We start from the raw sequence: 19,528 nt of genomic DNA, 5'->3' as shown, positions 1-19,528 counted from the left end.
GGCATTTAAGATCATCATATACCTAGTTTTTTTCCAACTATATTGTAGTCAGCCTTCCTAGATAAAGGTATGGTAGATAAACGGTACTTAGACAAAAACTAACAAAATTAGTATACAATTAAATTTTTGAACATGTTTTAGTCTTTCATATCAATATTAAATCTCTGTTACATGGAGCCTCTCTGACCTACTGTCTAGCAGCATCGAACACACTGACTCATACATAGTGGTACACGAGATTGTTTCTATTGTTATACCGTATATTATATTTATTGGAGAGCTTGATTTATAATCATTGCTCACTCGATACTCTAAATCGAATAGAAATTTGTGTGAATGACACAGTTTTCTGTCCATATTTATATGTTTTATGCGATATTTATGATTCAAATACATTTTATTTGATTCATAAATGTTGTATTTTGTTTTTTTAGACTACTAGTGGTAAGACCACAAGTACATAAAAAGGTCTAGTTCCTTTAGCTTAATATGTTTTTAATTAGATAGAAAAACATTCGCGTTGTGCTTTCAAAATTAGGTCATATTTTTCTACCCAAATGTAACTATAGTTAGTTATTAAGGGGTGAATTCGTTGCTATAATTTCAATACAAGTTTCTGTCTCCTTCTTTGTACTTAGCTTACACCCCCTAATTCTATTAAGGTTAACTTCCTGCCTTACCTAGTTTTTCTGAGAATTTACATACAGTATCTGTTAATATTCCCAGCAGCAACATAAAACGTGTATAATAACATATAACAAGCTGTAAGCCACAATAAACCTACCTGAGATCGTCAGGCACAGCATCCAACATCCAAGCCGCCTCATGTTAACGGTACGCGGTAACGGTATCACCTCGGTTCACATTAATTGTGCCCCGAAATACTTTGATAGCGATATGTTGTCCTTTGTATTTAATACATGCTACTTATTATATGTATGTCAAGCGAAGTTACGTTAAAAATCATCTGTGAGGGACGTCTGAGGTGAAAACGTAATAAAGAAATTTAAATTCACTTGATCTGCGTTTGTCTTAACATAATATTTATTCGTACGTCATTTAAGATGATTGTACTAAGCTTCGTTTTAGTCTTGACTATAATACATAGTATATATAATATATAGTCGGTCGTGCGGGAGCAAGATGGGTCGATGATATAATAAAGGTCTCGGGTCGAGTCTGGATCCGGGGGAAAGGGGAGGCCTATGCCCAGCAGTGGGAGGATAAAGGCTGCGGATGATGATGATGATAATAATACTATATTATGCTATAAAAAAGTAAACAGGGACTATCAATGTAAATAGGTTAATTAATCACCTACTTAATTATGTAAACTCAGACAACCGACCCAATTTGCAACGCTTACATTTCGTAACCAAGAAAAATGGTCTTTAGTTGTATTGCTAAATAATAAACCAATTAATAAGAAACGAATTTAAACTAATTACATTTTATGACATAACAGTAAAGAATTGTAATCAATAATAGTAAAATAGTAATTAGACCGCTCATTCACTCGTAAAGTTAATTATAGAAGAACGATATTTTAAATTAAACTTTAATTGCGGTATGGATCTTCAACTGATTCATGACTCATTTCGTGATGATGATAGAAAGAGAGGAAGACAGGACCTAGCCACCACATTTTTTAAGAGAGTTGTTCTGCACCATGTAGTGCGATAATGTACTTTCCGTCGTGGCGGTAAGACCCCTTTTAGAGGAGTAGATAGCCAAGACAGAATGAGATAGAAGATAACTTAGTACCTTTCATCTTTCCAAAGTTTCTGTATGTGTTGGATTTATAGTCGCATCTTCAGATTAAGTGTCTAGAGTTTTGTGAGCAGCGATACTTGTATTATTCGCACCAGAATAGTGGTATTCTTTAGTTGCGAGATTTTGAGTATGTAGAGCTGAGGATATTTTACAGTATTGCCGGAAAGTTTTAATGTCTTTTTAGAGTGTATAGCAAAGAGAATATATGAGCGCTGCTATACCTTTTATATATCAGTACATATTTGATGACAGATTCAGATAGAAATGAAGTCGCCTAAAAAACTGTTACTGAGCTTGTAAGCTTTTGTTATAAAATAAATGGCCTACTTTTAACAGTTTTAATTAAATCAACCTTTTTTATGCTATTTAAGAAACTTTTATAATCTATCATAAAAGAACTTGCGATTTCTAGTTTGCCATTTCGATTATAATATAACGGAGGCCTAATTAACCGGTACGACCAACGACAGTCCCGCCCACGAGTGATCTAAAAGCATTTCATTACGGTTCCGTAGGTGTTTGTCAAGTCAATTGATAGTTTTGCTTGAGCAACGCGCCTCTGTAGGAGTCGTGTGTTTGCTTGTAAGTAAACTAACAATGCTTAAAGGGTGGGGCTGTGTCGTGTTAGAAGCTATACAGGTATATCTATCTAGTATGTTTGATGTACTGATGATTTTAGGATAAAATAAATGAATGCTACAAGAGGCAGTAGAAGATGATTAAAGGATTCGATTTCAAGGTTGATTTTATTGCTAATATAAAAGTTCGTTGTATCGAATTGTTAACTAAAATTGTACTTATCGATATAAACACAGGTCTTTTTTGTGCTTAAACATGCTTTAAAAAAGTACTAACAGTAAACAAAACAACATTTAATATTCTTGTTCGTTCTTTACAATACACCTGCAAACAAGTCCAACTGAACAGTCGCTAAACACAAAGTTAAAGAATGTATTTCAATAAATTAACATAATGATCCACATTATACGGAAATTGGTTTATGATTATTTCGAGGCACACTGATCTAGTTCGAAATATATTAAATTTATATGCTAATTTAGTTCATCTATCGTTTTGTAGCTTTAATTGACTGTTAAAAACAGTAATTATTATGATAATACATTAAAATAGCTGTTTTTCCGTTTCATGCCTGTACCATGAGATATGCTATCAGATATCAAGATTGTTTACGTTGTGTGAAAGTGAAACGGGGCTACATAAAATGTATTGCGCTGTCTCGTTTCTTAAATTCTTGCTTTATAAGTTAATAGTACGAGATCAACCGCTTTTAATAAACTTTCACTCAAGATACGTCATTAGATGTTATTAAAATTATTTTAGGTGTGTGAAATGATAATTTTATGAGTTTTTTGTGGGATTTTTTTTACATCTGTCGAGATCTATCTTATTTTTTTCTGTTGCGTTCGTTTAAATAACCGGTGCTAATACCTAGCTTTCTACAGCGCAGTCTAGTCTCATTTGCCTGTTTCCAGGAAATCGCTTTTTTATAAAATTGCCTTGTATAGCTCGTTGCTACTTTTTATCCGTTGAGAGACTTTCGATGATTTCGAATGCCTATATTTAGGAGAATAAAATGCTTGAATGAAGTCTCAAATACACCTATCTTAATTCTTCAAGATTTCTGTAACTACTATACAATGAGCTTTACGTTTAGAATATGTGGCCAAGCTTTGAATCCACCTATTATAATTTTCAACCAACCGTATTAAATCCTCTTTCGTCAAACTAATAGAGTCACTGAACATCATCTCTATACCCAATTATATCCAATTTCATCCTTAATGTTTCAATTAAGTGATAAAGTAGCGATTGAATACATTACGATGTATCATTGATAAAATTCTGTGCCTTAAAAGGATAGTGATTCATTTTTATCTTTTGTCGCGTATACCCAAATACGGTGTTGGGTTCTGTCCAAATGTCACAGTGTAGCATGTTATTACTTCCTCTCAGCATAAACCTACATGCTTTAATATTTTATACAAGGTAAATACGTGTGTTACTTTATAGCATACCGAAATATATTAATTGTGGCGGTATGACGTTTCCTGAGAGAGACAACATAGAGATAATTAGGTGTTTTTCTTTGGTCAAAAGCATAATAAATGCAAATTATATTTATGAAGTATCTATTCATTTGTGGTCATATACATGAACTTTACACAGATGGCATTTAAAGCCATAGAAATTCTCTCCCAGCTGATCATAGAATGACGAAAAGATAGCTCGTTAGCAAGTTGAGTAGGCATTATTATCTTTTTAATGCAAGTTCCAGTTATTATTAGAATTATAAATTCCCCTATCGCCTGACGTTTTGTTTTCGGGGAAATCATTACGATTCCAGCAACGGCTTTCAGGTCAACTGTTACCACGCTACAGGTATTATAAATGACTTAATAGCAAAACGGGGAATTATGAATATAACCAGCGATCCAAGTTTCACCACAATCTAGTTTCTATATTCAAGGCGAAATATCATTACCGGTCGGTATAAGTACCTACTGTTTCCTAAAGTACCGAAGGCTTAGGCAAAGTAACATCGCATTAGACTAGAAAAGAAATAAGAAACTTCAAGTGAGTCTTCAAGTCACAATATGGGTCAGTACATTTTTCGAGCGATTTTCAGCATTAGGGTTCGGCGAAATGTAACTCATATAAAGGCACAATATTCGTCGCGAAACAGGTGTAACCTGTCGATCCATAAACGAAACGAACAAAAAAACCTTTAAGCACACTAATAGAATTCACCGAAAATATATGACACAATTAACTACCTGCACTTATATGGCTATCGTTTATCTTAAACTACGTTGACATCTCAAAAAAAAAGGTATATTTCTCAACGAAAAATTGCTTACATGACTTGGCCGTGTAATACTAATTAAAGTAATGTTATCAATTAATTATGAACTCTATGGGCTTCGCGATAAGTGTTATTACGTCGCCTTGGGATATTAGCCCACGCGTTTAGCACGCCCACGATATCTAGTCGAACTTTAAACGTATTTTTTAAGATAGCCGTTTAGTTTTATAAGTTATAAAAGATGATACAACAGAAATAGTGAAAAAGATTTTCACAATTTTATTAAAAAAGTCAACCTGATTTGTCTCGTTTCTCAAAACATATCAAACATCTATTTAGTTTACTTATATTCAATGAAAAATGTTCCCTTTTTAGAATCGGTAATTTTCCTAAGCTGCTTATTGCAATTTCCGTGAAAAAATCACGGGATGACTTAAGTGCTGGCAATTAAAATAATTATAGTCGTCCCTGCAATGAGAGGAAATTATTTTAATGGCGAACAAAACTTCGCTCTCGTATACGCTGCAAGAAAAGTTAGATGATCATTTGAGAAGGATTCTTATACCTTTCATTTGTAAATAATCTTTCGGTTTGTCGTCTCTCTTAAACTTGTTAGCAAAACGTAAATGCTTTTGGCTTGCATAACAATAATCAGTTAAACTTATCACAGTCACGTGGCCAGCACTTAAAAATAATTATCTTTTGTAGTCCAAATGATCATAATACTTGCAGTTAAAAACAATGTCGTCAAACTTTCACCGTGCGTTCGTCCCACATTAAGTTACGTCACAATTCCATTCAAAATGAACCTTTTTCTTTATACGATCGTTTTCTCTGCGGTTTTGACAGCTTTCTTACGAAGACGAGCGTCTCACGCATCATTTATTTGTCGTTTTTTACAAACGAACATTATCACTTTGACAAAGTACCCTTAATCTAACAATAAATTGTTACTATGACCGCACAAGGAGTGTTTCTAATACTTATTATTACGAAATCAATTCTGTTAGGAATTGTGCTAAGTTGACTTGTAAATCGAACCCAGAACGAATCGTACTCTTATTGTTGTAACAAACTTATTGTTAATACATTGACCACACCGTACAAAACCGAATTGAATGGCTAAAGCCAGGTCATTGATCCCTAATTTGTTTGATATGACATTCAAGCTGGTATGGAAACGCTTATATTACGTGACGAACATGCCCACATAAAACCCGATGCACATAAAACAGTTTTTTCTGCACTGATGACGTTAAATTGTACTTGGAAATACAATGCATTACGCGGCACGCATTTCGAAAATGGCCGTCGTGTTGGGTCCGATTCGTATTTTCATAAACCGTATCATTTTATACGCCAAGTCATGGACGAAATTCAGTGTATAACAAGGCTATCTGCACTAAACAGCCGTGATTGGTACTTTCTGAGCTTTCTATTATAATTCTGTTATGGAATGAATTGCGTTTTTTCTTTTCAAATCGCGTAGAAACGGAAATGTTCGTGTTACTAACAGTGATACAGCAATTGAGGGTTTATTCGAGTTTGCTACGTAGAAATTTTAGATAGATGTGCTCAAAAACGCAAGTCATTTTAAGCTTGTTTACTAATCATTTGTGTTATGAGATATTACGTAATATTTCTGTCATTTGTAGAGCTCCAGGTTCTCTTAATTCTGTGCAATTAGCATTTAAATTAAAAACATTTCAGTCCAAAATTATAAATTGTATGAAACTGAAACTGTGTGCTTGGAATAATTTTGTCTCCGGCACAATCCAATTAGCCCACAGTTCGTAGCCGGGTCATACATATTGTCGTCGATTTAGGCTAAATACGCTTAATTAGGGGATGTACGCTGTGTGTCATTTCCTGTCATTATAGTTTTGGAATTTTTAGCTGACAATAGAGGTAAAGCTGAAACTATTATAGTATGACGACCGCAGCCATTGTAGTTAACTAGGAAATTAAGACATCATCATCGTTTAACTTTTACTCAAACGATTTCTATGTAATGAAGTTCGTAATAAATTGCACCAGTCAAGATAAATGGTAGATGTGTTTAAACCAAGGTAAATGATGTGTATCTTGCATCATTTTATTGTTTGCAAGCGATTTACTCTTCAGTGAGAACTGCAGTTTCTCTGCGAATCTCGTCTATTAAAACAATGTACGAGCACTTTCCTATAAAATATTGCCTTATTTAGCTCCGATATTACAATGGCTAACCATTCAATCTTCCATTCGTGGAATCATTGCACTAGCTATCGATAAACCGGCAAACTAGTTTTATCTAATCGACCAAATTCACGTATTACTTGACGAGGCCTTTGCTTGTGCGGGAGCGAAATGGCAATACATAATACTCGTTTAGAAAGAGAGGGGAAATGACTCTTAGTTCGACGTTCGTGAGTCATGCTTCGACGCATACGCATTACGTGGTATAAAATTACAGAATATAGCGATTTGGTTTTGCGTTGGTGCGACTGTACGTATTTATCGCAGTAAAGTTGGAAATTTTGAACTCCCTTTAAGGTTCTATAATGATCACGGTATACAACCACTGTTTTCTTGATATAGAAACTTTCACATGACATCTTGTCACAAAACACAAGTCAACTACTTTCTGTTCATAAAGAAACGCATAATATTTTGCTCGTCGCTTCTTGTTACTTGCTCCATCCACTGTGACGAAAGCATCGACCGCTGTGACGGGGTCGTCAAGCTACTCGTGTGTACCTTCAGCGTCGTCAGCCGACTTGCTAACGTGCGCCAGGTGGAACAACATCTGTCGATAACCCATCATTAACGACTCTGCCAAATTAAGAACTCTTGCTCAACATTCATCAAAATATTCAGTACTTCCATCTTCATCTCCAGTTTTTGTTACGTTAACAGCTTTATTCACAACATCTGTCTATCGATCAGTTATGTTTGGACCACATAAAGAAGTGCTTCCAGTATCTAAATCATGTCATCAGTCTACTGTGGCTGTCAGACATCTGGTTATTACATCTGCCAATTTTTCGTCTATTAAGTATCAACATATGCCCCATGTACGGTTGGATCGATCAGATTTTTATTCGAACATTTTTGTAGTGTCATGCTTCTGTTATTTCTAAACGATCTGACGCAAGATTATGTCGTTCTACGAATACACACATTACAGTTTGATATCGACTACTTATGGTATCCAACTCCATGTTCGTACAAATTGTTCGCAATTACAAAATATGTTTCAAAACTTTATCCAAATACGTATGAAACATGTTCTGTTGGCAGATCGTCTCGCGAATTCGCTACACACGATGAGTCACAGCCGCTCGACTATTTAGTTTAAACGCTCGGGACCGGTTCGTTCTTGTTTTTTGTTAGTACACCATTGTTTTTTTCTGTCATTTTTTTTAAAGTACTAACCGTTTTGAGATCCTGTTGACAGCGTTTTGTATTGTCATGATTTAATCGGCCATTTAAGGCTCTTTAAGAATGTTCCTGAAATGGATTAAGTACGCACCAAAAATGGCTGCAAAATACTTATGTTTAGAAGGGTTAGGTTCTGGAAACATATGTACATTGTACACCAAGTTTATGTATTTAATTTGATTTAAAAAGAAAATGATACTTTGTCATGATGTCCATGTATTTATATCATTATAGGATCGTTAATGTGATCCAATCTTTGCCATGATTTTATGCGCACGCAACACTTTTTGCATTGTTATGTTACTTACAGTTACCTTCGTGGGAACTTAGTACAGCAATCTTAGCAATGACTCACTCATTGCTAATTACCTAGCTGACAAACGATTTTCATATTTGCTCTATCTTTTAATAAATATTTTGAACGAAAAATAAATCTCTTTAGCACGTCTAGCACGCGCTGCATTCCATAAATTATGCAAATTTAGAGAGCGAACTGAAAATTTATCGCTAACGCGAAAATGTGAAGTAGCACTTCATCCAGCTTAGTATCTTCATTTTACTACCGGTTTATCATTGATTATATGGAGTCCATTGAATGTGAGAAAGCTTTCCTCTTTAGCTATAAAGCTTTTGTTTGTGCCTGCAAGTTATGTGTGACGTAAATATTACGTTCGAAATTGTGAGCGGCCAAAGACTGAGATTTAGGTCGGGTTAAGAGGTTCCAACCGCTTTCAGAAAATGTACAACTATGAACAGAGACGTTCCAACATTGTATTTGTAATACAATGTGATATTAATACAAGTTTAGTGTCGCCTCTACCGGATTAACTCAAAGGACACCTAAACATAGATTAGCGTAGGTTGGATTTACAACTTTAACCGCAGTTAACCAACTATGTATGGTTAGGCTTGTCTGTTCATCCGCGTTATACTAATAGGTCGACAAATTTTGACATTCTAGTTGGTAGCGGAGGATATGTTACGTAATTTAATTGAATCTGTCTGATTGGAACGTTTTGTAAGTGCGAACACCGAGACTTTGATTTGATTACCGAGTTTATTAGATCAGTTATACTTGGTAGGAACGATTTTGGCTGACGTCTAGCTTCTATAACGTTAGAAATAATATTATTATCGTAGTTACTTACATTAGTATGCTCATTTAACAATTCAAATATACCATGCTATTTTTTTTTCTACGCTCGTTATTCATCAATTGCCATAGAAACCGACCGCACATTAAAAAGCGGAAAACGTAAAATGGAACTGTATCCAACTTTTAAATTAATAAAAAGCAACTTTTCGTGTACAAACCGCAACTGTCTACCAACTGCCATAACTTCGGTGTGCGATGTTTTTGCCTCTCACAATGCAATCATTAGCATACAGCGTTTGGTCTCGAGTGGACCTCCCCACCCTCTGAAAGGTACTCCGTGTTATAATTCAACCGTCTAGGTATTAACATTTCAGTTGCGTTTCAAGTCGTTTTATTTTTAATTTTCTCTTAACATTTTATGAATTTTACAGGTTAGTAAGTTTGTTTTTTTAATGAGCTACTTAGCCTGTGAGAATGTAAACGAAATCTGTACTCCTTATGTAATTTAAGCTCTTTATGTGAACAATGTTGTCTTCTTATCAACAGTGGCATTGAATACTCTCAGAACACAAAAGCATATGATTTTCATTCGTATCCATTTTTTTGGACTTTTAATTAGGCACCGTTACACAGAAAACACCTGACTATCAAATGCGAAAATCAAAACAGCTAGCCTGCAATTGTGTACAGCCCCACACATTATAAGAATAGAACTCTACAGTTCCATGCAAGCAGATACCAGCACAATGGCGGAAGCTTGCGGTCCATGAATACCAATTTAAAACCACCCCTGCTCAACTAATATGTCTCTTATACCAACAGAATAGGAGCTAAGCAAACTGAACATGTTAATTCTGCATTCGTTCACAAAGAGTTGAATTACGTACAGTTATTTCAAGCTAGGCAACCTGAGATGCAGGCTTGAGGTACTTAGCTGCTGTATACTCAAAGTACATTAAAAAAAAGACTATAAATTTCATTTAATCCCAGCTTACAAAGCTTTAGAACTATCGAACTAAAATTCCCGAATAAGGGACTTCTGAGATCTAAGTTCAAAAGTATTCCCAACTCTAATTACCACTCAGACTTTGAAAATACTTCGAGAAATGTTGGTCTGAATGCTGAATATCTCACGCTCGGTCTTTACGAAGGCAAGGTGAACTTTAATGCCAGTGTACAACGAGACGTCGTTATAAGTTTACGAACTATTGGTTTGAACTTGTTGCGAGTAACTCGTGGCGATTAGTTTTCAAATCTTTATGGATTTGGAACGAAATATATATTGAGACTTCATGACTACGTGCTTAACAAATAGATTTATTAAATCTTGGAGTCTTCAATCAAGTTATGTTATTGGATTTTGAATTAGGAATCATATTTGTGCACTTAATGCTTCTTAAAAGCTAAAGGTACTTATGTATTTCATTATTTAATCCAATATCATTAACATCAATGTAACTATTGATGTCAGCGAAAACTAAAATACTTGTCAAGGTCTCGAACCCCAAAAACTACGTATAACAACGCGCCTGCCAAGTTCAACACAGCCTTAAAAATAGATTAAGATTAATCCCCGGCTAATTTTAGCTGCGTTTGAACTATTTCGGAGTTTAGACGATAAATATAACAACTAACAACACTGGCTGAATGGAATGTTTACCTTTGCAATATTATTTGCGATTTCAGCTGAAGATAGACGATTTTATTTTTGACTTTTGTTTGCTTAGTTCAGTTTCCGCTGAAATCCTGCCTTGATTCTCGTCTTGGACGTCATTCGAGATAAATAAGGCATGTTTTTTATTTATTTAACATTATTCAATATATAATTTACACAATAATATCGAATAATAAAGTTTTATAGTAAAATTTTAGGTATTAGACTGGTAAACAGTGCTAAAGAAACAAAAACTTGTACGTATTGTTTGCCTTTATAAATACGACGAAGTGACTCATAAGAAAACTAACAAAATAGACATAAGCACTGCAATTATATTCAGATCTAAAGTAACACGTGATTCACAAATGTTACATTATATGTTCTGTAACATTCTACTTAAAGTATAATTTACATTTCATCAAATTCTCCTGAAAGTTTGTACCGCGATTTCATAATTTAAACAAGTAACTGTGATTGCACAAGGAAGGTTTCAAAATGATATTTCTAATAAACAATCGTCGCACATTTCTTAAATAGGTTATGTTTTAATAAAATAATAAAAACTCCTTTTGACCCACATATAAAATGTAGGTACATGTACAGGCTGGTATAATTAGTAATCGGGTCATCCGAAGTTACAACTGCTAAATACACCTGTTTACGTATTAAGATGTAAATAAATTGCATTGTCAGTTTAAGCACGGCATTATATTGTCTCAATCATTCACGTGTGACATTTATCACAGCATTACACGTATGTATTAACTCGCGAAATCTGACTCATAGACTTTTCGGTCGCCATATGTCGTACAGTCGTGACTTAGCTCCAAGGACTCGATTGTATTTCATTTTCTTGTCCTATTGTCCAACCTCAATCTTGTAATCAAAGAAAATAATGAAGCTATGTTCTTATATAGCACCATCTCTTTTAAAAACTATTGCTTTAATATTTTTTGTGTCGGTATTCCTAAAAACGTGACTTTCGTCCGTTTCGGCAATGTAAACTATTGTATACTTTTATTCAATATTCTCAGAATTCGCATTTAACACTTGTATAATCAAGTTCATTGGGATTTTTAAAGGATACGTGGAAACAGATGTTCGTTTAATGAATCCAACGTATCCAAAGTTCCAAACTACTAAATGACCTTAACCAATCTGATTTACGTAAAATTCATTGAGTACTGTATTATAAACAAATTTGTATCCGTAAAAGTATTAAAAGCCTCGAAGGCATCGTAATTCATGATGGTGACCTTAAAAACAAAACACGTTATGATCGAAGTTGAACGTACTTTTATTAGTGCCACCGATGTACGTATTGTGTCGTCTAGCTTCATGTGTGTTGACTCAAGTGTTCAGGTGATGGTGTTTGCCTCTCTTTCAGACCGCCGCAGCTTTGTGTCGCTACAAGGGTTATGGTGAACGATGCACCGTGTTTCTTTAACTAACAATATCCCGTCTCTTTCTTTCCAGATGGACTTTGTTCGCTGTCTCGCTCAGCCGCCGTACAACGGAATGTTTCTATCATAGGAGTGTTTTGCATTCCTCTCGGTTCTCGGAAACTGTTCCTACTTTGTAAATGGAAATGAGATCAGTTATGCTATTTGCATTCGAGATAATTTCTGCTAACGATGAGTTATTGAGCTTTGTAAAGACCTGAAGTATTATCTCGTTCGGTTCACTTTGAATTACAGACTTGATAGCTAATTTCGTTTCTGTCTATACCGATTTGCATAATACAGTGGCTCTAGGAATCGTTTCTTGACCTTGACTATTTATAAATGTAAATACTTTAGTTTCGAAGAAACTAATTTCTTCGTCCTTGAAAGCAGCTTTGCTCACACACAATTATACCTATTCGTGGTTCACTATCACGAAACCAGTAATACATGGACATATAAAACGAAATGCCGTATTACCCACAACTAACTACTTTGTGACAAATTAGATATCGAATCAACGTCACACGGCACACCGTTCTTGAAGAAAGTTCTTATCAACGTACTGGTTCTAATGATAATATAATCACACTTGTCGTTAAGCGGCATGGGCTACCGGTATCAGTACATGATTCTACAGTAACGCTACACTAGTCAGTTGAACTGTCGAGCAAAGTACAGGCAATCGAATTTTAATTCTATCTTCTCGTTTCGAAAGCAGTTTTCGTATATTCAAGAAGTAATTCAGTTAGAACGAGCTTACGATTACGATAGTATTTACAACTGTGACCTTTAACAGGTATTGGGTAGGGTTTATTACTTTAGTCACGTTGAGTAACTGGTTGCTTTAAGGAATTGTGGCCGAGAATTTACGTTTTGTATACATTCTTGTTTTCTACTGGTTTTGCTATTCTGTTTTGGTTTTACATTGAATTTTCTTTCGTGTCACTGAGGCATGGTTTATGATTCTTGAAGTCCGTTGTCTTTCAGTACTCACTTCGATATTAATTATTCAGCAAATCGAAAACATTCACGTCACCTTTTTGAAGGTGGTTGATCGGTTATCCATTAGGCATAAATATTATATGCGATTGTTTAACTGACGTCATGGCCAGACTATCGATTGATTCTCACTCATTCTATAACCTCAGTCTATGCATGCGTAACATTCTCTATCGATAGCGTCCAGTTCTGGTATTTAGGGCAAACGCAGATATATTTCGATGCCATTGATACATTTCGTAGGTTATCTTATCTAACACTGTAGGGGCGTACCAATATGCTAAGGTAGCAATCGTATTTAACTATTTGTTCCTTTACAGATTTTTACATACCTTCATACAAAATTATAAATAGTACTTAAAGTGATACAGTAACTGTGATAGACGTAACTTTTAGTATGCACTAAAAACCTAGTGATAATACCAGTGAAATGACCTCAGTCTAAAATGGAGAGGAAATTAACACGAGAAGATTTCATGCGAAAGAGCTTCAGGGCACCGAGGGTGTCTCCCGCCCCGGAAGGCCAGGAACCTGCTGTGAACGGGGCACCACCACCCTCACCGGTGTCCCTAGCCATGCTTGAGAGAACTTCGCAAGCACAGCGAACACAATACGAAGTAACATCTTCAGGGATAGCTCCGAAGCGACTCGAAATTAACCGAGCTCATCCCATCCATCTCAAATCGTTCCAAGCCCCGGAACCACCCGATGATGCCGCGCCCTTGCCTCCGTCCGACGACGTTTTGCGTAAGCTTGAAAGACAAATCGGTGAAATGGAAAGAGGCCTGGAGCGAGCCCAAAATGGCACAGTCGCAGTCGACGAAAGAGTCCGATACGCCGAACACGAGAATCTGTTACGTACAGGAGTCTCGTCTGTAGGCGGCGGAGGGTATCTCCCAGCGGATTCCGATACAGAGCACGATGTGGTGCCCTTCAACAGGAACGAGAGTACTCGAAGCAGTACTGGAGGTACCGCTCCAGTAGCACGGCCCGCCACACGATTAGCGAGAACGAATTCCGATACCCAACAGTCTGTTGCTGCTACAGCCAGGCTTATGAGAAAACTGGCTGATGGCGGTAACAAAGAAGAGAAGACTAAAGTTATCTCGAGAAAGGCGATACAAGCAAGAATGGAGAGGGTCAAAAATTCTGTGACCGGGAAACATGAGCACAGAGTCTTGGCTGAACACAGGGTGGACCCACCGTCCCCGAGAGCACCCACATCTCCCATTACACTTAGATCTTCTCAGGTAATCACGTTTCCATTGAGTATTGTGGACGTCTATAAATGTTTTATCTTTGATGTCAACAGTATCAAACGCTGTGGTCAAATCAAAGAACAGTTTTTCTACAAAAATGTTTTCTTTTCTTATGCCGTCGTAATATAAACGTGTTTTACGATCCTAAGTATAGAGTAGCTTGTAAATACTTGTAAACGTACACGTTTTTATGATACACAAATCATTCGCAGCTTTTATACACGTTTGTGTGACGTTAAATGTGTTTGATGCCCACACAAATGTTTCCAATCGCATTATGGATTTGGTAATACCGGTTGCCTCGTAATTCTATATCATTCACACTTTCTTGCGTAATGTTTACAAGGACACTGTTTGTTATAAGATTATACGTAGGTTTTGTAGTGACTAGAATTAAACACTCTTCATATAATCAGAATTTTGTGATGAAGTTTCAGTCTAAAGTACTGTTAAAAATTCAACTCAATAAATTTCTTAAACAAATTCTTTTTTATACAAAAGAAAACCATGTTTTTGTTACTAAGGTAGTAAAAATTTGATTACTAACAGAATACGTATGTGTGAAATCTCTTTTCATATACGTATTATACCTACACGTTCCTATACTTCGTATAACTACGTTATTCCTTTTACCTGCTGTGAAAAAGTCAATTTGTAACACATGGCGCGTGGCGTACAAAGTCGACGTATGACGTCACAAACACTATATCAAAGCCCGCACGATAGTTTGAAACACAAACATCGATTATTAAGTCGAAGATAAATGTTTTCGCTGTTATATAAGTTGCTTGAAGGAAATGTGACGTCAAACTAAACTAGTTAAAAGTAAAAAGGTCTCTGAAAATTGGTTCAGTTTTAACTTTTGACTTTTTAAATGTTTGGCTAAAGTAAATATAGGTACAGTTGGTAAAGATGTAATTATAAAAATACATTCAAAATATGATTAACTAAAAGTATGTTCCAACAATTTGTTGACACGTTTCAGTACAACCGTAAACCATGTTAACTTTTATGTTATTCACGTAGTAAAACGTTAACAGCTAAGTTTACGAATTTAACGATTTCAGACAAAAGTGTTGCATTCACTTTACATTTATTACTAGAGAAACTTTCGAAATTCACATTTAAATCTTTACTTATTGTTTGTTTTTATTCTTTTTCACAGGTAAGCACAGTTCCCCATATTAATACACGAATATTATCCCGGTTTTGGTCGAAGAAGACAAGTAAGTAAAAAGCATACAATTTAGATTTTCTCTCATCAGTGTTGAAAGTGTGGATTAATGCCTATACTTTCTAGATATCATTAGAAAGTACTAGGGTATCAATATAGCAAAACTCTTGATACGATATTTGAAAAGCAACATTATCTTACTAAATATGATTGTTAGAAAAGATGGACCGGGTGCGACTAGTGGTACAATAAAACTATAAAAATATTTAGACCGCGATTATAAATTTTACCGTTAATTTAAATTTTTGACTATTTGGGATTTGCTTAAATTCCGTTTATTACAATACAACGTATAATCTCGTAGCAGACGTTAATCTAAAACCCGCTACTGAAAACAAAAATCTTCCTAAGTTAGGTCTCGCAAACTTGGTAGCCTATCTTAGAGTTAGAACATAAATCTCAGACGCGCGCTAACAATACAGGTTTTTAAATATAACGAAAACGCAAAAATCTCAACAATTCCAAGGTCACGTCCAGACATTCCGAACACAATACGAATGATAATCAGGCACAATCGGCCGAATGACAGAAGTTACTACGATATTCAAAATTCAACCTTAGCACTTTGGAATAAAGATGATATTAACGCTTACACGGTACATGATATGCGATTAGTACAAGTTTCTAAGCAAATGCTTAATAGTTAATATGGTGTGCGGAACCGTATCGTTTCTTGTAATTACCATTTTACAGCGGCAAGCGAGGAAGCGCGAGCATTCGTGTTGACTGTCGGTGTAACTTACACATTAATATAGTTTGTAAATTTTTTTGTGCAAATTAATTACCGTAAACATGTGAAAAGAAACATGCTATTTCTTTGAACTTAACGCGGTCAACCGATGAGCACAATTACCTAGTCTGCTAGATACTATCAAAAAAAAGGTTTTTTTTTCAAAATATACAATGTTTTGTATAGAGTTTTAAAGCAAACAATTTTCAAAAAGTATACTTTCTGGCCACAAACAAATTCAATGAGATTTGGTACGAGTACGCTCTAAAAGATAGCAAAACAATTAGCATACAAACATTCGTTTTGCGTTACCTGATCTCTACATGGGTACACAAAATTTTAATTACATTTTAGGCGATTTAAATTGCAAGCATATTGTTCTAAAAATAACTTGAAAAAAGACACTGAACTGAAGGCTATAGAATAAAAGGAGGAGTCTAGTTATCATAGTGACATTAAGTAGGTCGGTCGATACACAAACGATCAATCCAAAGCCTTGACATGGCAACTTGCATGCATTAATCGTAGACACTCTGTGTTCCTAATGACCTATGTTATGAATTAGATAGCTGTAAACCTCACTGATTACTAATCAATGTTAAATGTTATCCAATGGATCCGCTACTGTTTGTTTCCGTGCATGATAAAACTGACTCAAACAACTCGATACATTTACATAAGCACCCATTCACTTATTCATGGTACTAAGAAACGTTTTCAACGGACGGAAATCAATGGAGCCGCGTAAGACCGGAGATTTCTTCCAATAATACCGGCGATTATTTTATTGCTTCGACGAAATGCTCGACGAGTTCCTGAAAACAACAACATTTGTAAATTAAACTTGCCACGCCACTAAACTAGAGTGTTGGCACTGTGGAAGCGAGGCGTCGCTACACTAAGTCACTCCATCAAGTGATGCCATCTTGCTTCTACAATTGCAAAAGTTATGCTTTCAAGAGGTGATCGTGAAAGATTGGGCGTCTTCGATTCAACCGGAATACCCTCACTCACTCCCCATTATGGTTTATTAATTTTCATTTCCAACGATGAATGAATGATGAAAGTTCAACGCGGAATTTCTATTATCCAAGGTTTGTTATGGCCCAAATTTAATGAAGCTTCAAAAGAATTCGCTGGTTTTATTCTCTTTTGCACGAAATCATCAGAATTTTGGCGCGTTATTTAACGTGATTTAGCGGTTTTTATGTGTGGGTGTTTAAGCTGTTATTTTAATGGATCTATTTGAGTAGGTCTTGTAACTTAACCCTCACAAACCGCTCGTCATAAATAGGTTTGTGTTTTATCTAAGCTTATGTCATGACGAGAAGGGTATATACCTCTCTCAGCATTGCCCCTTTATAATATCTAATAGATATAGTTAATAACTTGCAACAGTTAAGTGAACGTCTGTAGCTAACTCTGCCTCGGGGCCTGTCACTGTAACTATTAATTTATGTGCATTTACTTAATATTCTAATACATGTTATTATTGTACAGATTGCGATTTATTATTTATAGTGCCGTAATTGTGCTGTTTGTTAATGTTGCGACATACTTCGATGTATTTGGTATTGGATACGGTATTAATAATGATTACCGTAATAATAATAGTTGATGCAATAAGGGATTGTTATAGGATAAGTTGTAGTTTCAAACAGTTGTGTTGGTAATATTCATTTCATTTATTTTACAGTCTTAACGACACATTAATCTTATTTCTTATTATTAACTTTGTATTTTTCTGTATCTGTACTAACTGAAAAAAATAAATTAAAAATACAGACGATTTTTGTGTACCTCAATGTCATTGATGTTTTACATTTAATATATTTGATGACCATGTATTGGTAGTTATCAAAGTATATTTAAAAGGCGTTGTAATACTTTGGCATTAATAGAAGATTATAATAAATCAACATGTCGATTTCAATTATCTCGTGTGAAGGCAATCTAGCAGTCTAGCCAGTTTATAATAAATACATACAGTACTAAATAAGTATTTATTATATACATTTACGATTACAAACACTGCAAAACATCAATTTATGAAATCCTTCATATAAAATTGTAAACAGTAACGAATATTGTTGCATTGATTAAATTGTATATTACACGATGTGCCAGATTCCTGACAACATGTACTTATTTGATAATCTAACTTATATCATAAGTGTATAACGTAAGAAATTACATTTCATAACGAAAACACCCACGTGAAATCCGAATTAAAATTAAAAGTTTATTATTATATTATTATTATATTATTATTATTTAAATCATTATTTAAATTACATTATTTAAATCAAGTTAAAGAATAGGTACCAATGTAAAAAGCCATTGAATATTTAAATTCAATTCTGAAGTCAAATATACCAGCAGCGTGCTAACAATGAGTTCTGAGAGCTACTTACCATGCAACTGTGTGAGCGAAATAGCGCTATGGCTGATACAGCGTGCTATCTCCCTCACATATGTATAGCTAAGAGCTTTCAGTACTGGGTTTGGATTTGGATTCATGTTGCGATATATTATTAATGTAATGCTAAGTTATTAATGGCACCGCTGCATCACCCACGCGTGCCGGCTGTGGGCAAGCTCACACGATACCTATGTATCTGCATGTGGTTGCTGTGATATAAGAGTTGTGATAAAGTAATCGATGAGGAGGGAATCTTGGTTGAATGATTACAAGATAATCTTGAAGGTGCCTGGAATTCTATTTAAATAAACATTTTGATCAGACTTAAGGTTGATTGATGATTTTCTACCGAGCAAGAGTTGAAAAAATCTACATGCGCTTCAAATGTATTAAACTTACAGAAGTTAGGAGTAATGGTTGCGTTGAATGCATTCTCTGTTAATGTACAAATTATTGAGAGATTTGAGTCTGCTGTGCACTCTGGTAGTTCAAAAAGGACTTACTGATATCGAATATTTATAAAATAAAATAGTTTATATGCAATAAATCCCTATTTAATCTATACTAAACTGCAAACTACACCAGAGCAACAATACTATTGATTCGAGTTATACTCTTTACATGGCTACGTAAATAGGTGCGGCTTGTAAAACTAGGACGTGCCTACAT

The 19,528-nt window shown here is 35.1% G+C and overlaps 2 protein-coding genes across 14 annotated transcripts in view; both read left to right on the top strand.

Moving 5' to 3' along the window:
- The window catches only part of LOC113505161, an 86,610-nt gene extending 73,084 nt beyond the window's left edge, over positions 1-13,526 (top strand). The window contains exon 3 of the mRNA XM_026887738.1: positions 12,247-13,526. Within this exon, the coding sequence (XP_026743539.1) occupies positions 12,247-12,303 (57 nt within the window). The 3' untranslated portion in view covers positions 12,304-13,526. The remainder of the gene's footprint in view (positions 1-12,246) is intronic.
- The window catches only part of LOC113505160 (MAP/microtubule affinity-regulating kinase 3-like), a 190,263-nt gene that overhangs the window by 111,023 nt on the left and 59,712 nt on the right, over positions 1-19,528 (top strand). For 12 of the 13 annotated variants that reach the window (XM_026887723.1, XM_026887726.1, XM_026887724.1 and 9 more), the window contains exon 2: positions 13,535-14,464. The exons of the other annotated variant lie outside the window; for it this stretch is intronic. In XM_026887723.1, coding sequence (XP_026743524.1) covers positions 13,661-14,464 — 804 coding nt within the window. In that variant the 5' untranslated portion in view covers positions 13,535-13,660. The remainder of the gene's footprint in view (positions 1-13,534; positions 14,465-19,528) is intronic. 13 annotated transcript variants of the gene reach the window in all.

The sequence above is a fragment of the Trichoplusia ni genome, chromosome 24 (genome assembly GCF_003590095.1).
Source record: "Trichoplusia ni isolate ovarian cell line Hi5 chromosome 24, tn1, whole genome shotgun sequence".
Classification (NCBI taxonomy): domain Eukaryota; kingdom Metazoa; phylum Arthropoda; class Insecta; order Lepidoptera; family Noctuidae; genus Trichoplusia; species Trichoplusia ni.
Note: the sequence above shows the minus strand (reverse complement) of the source record. Positions and strands in the feature narration are given on the sequence as shown.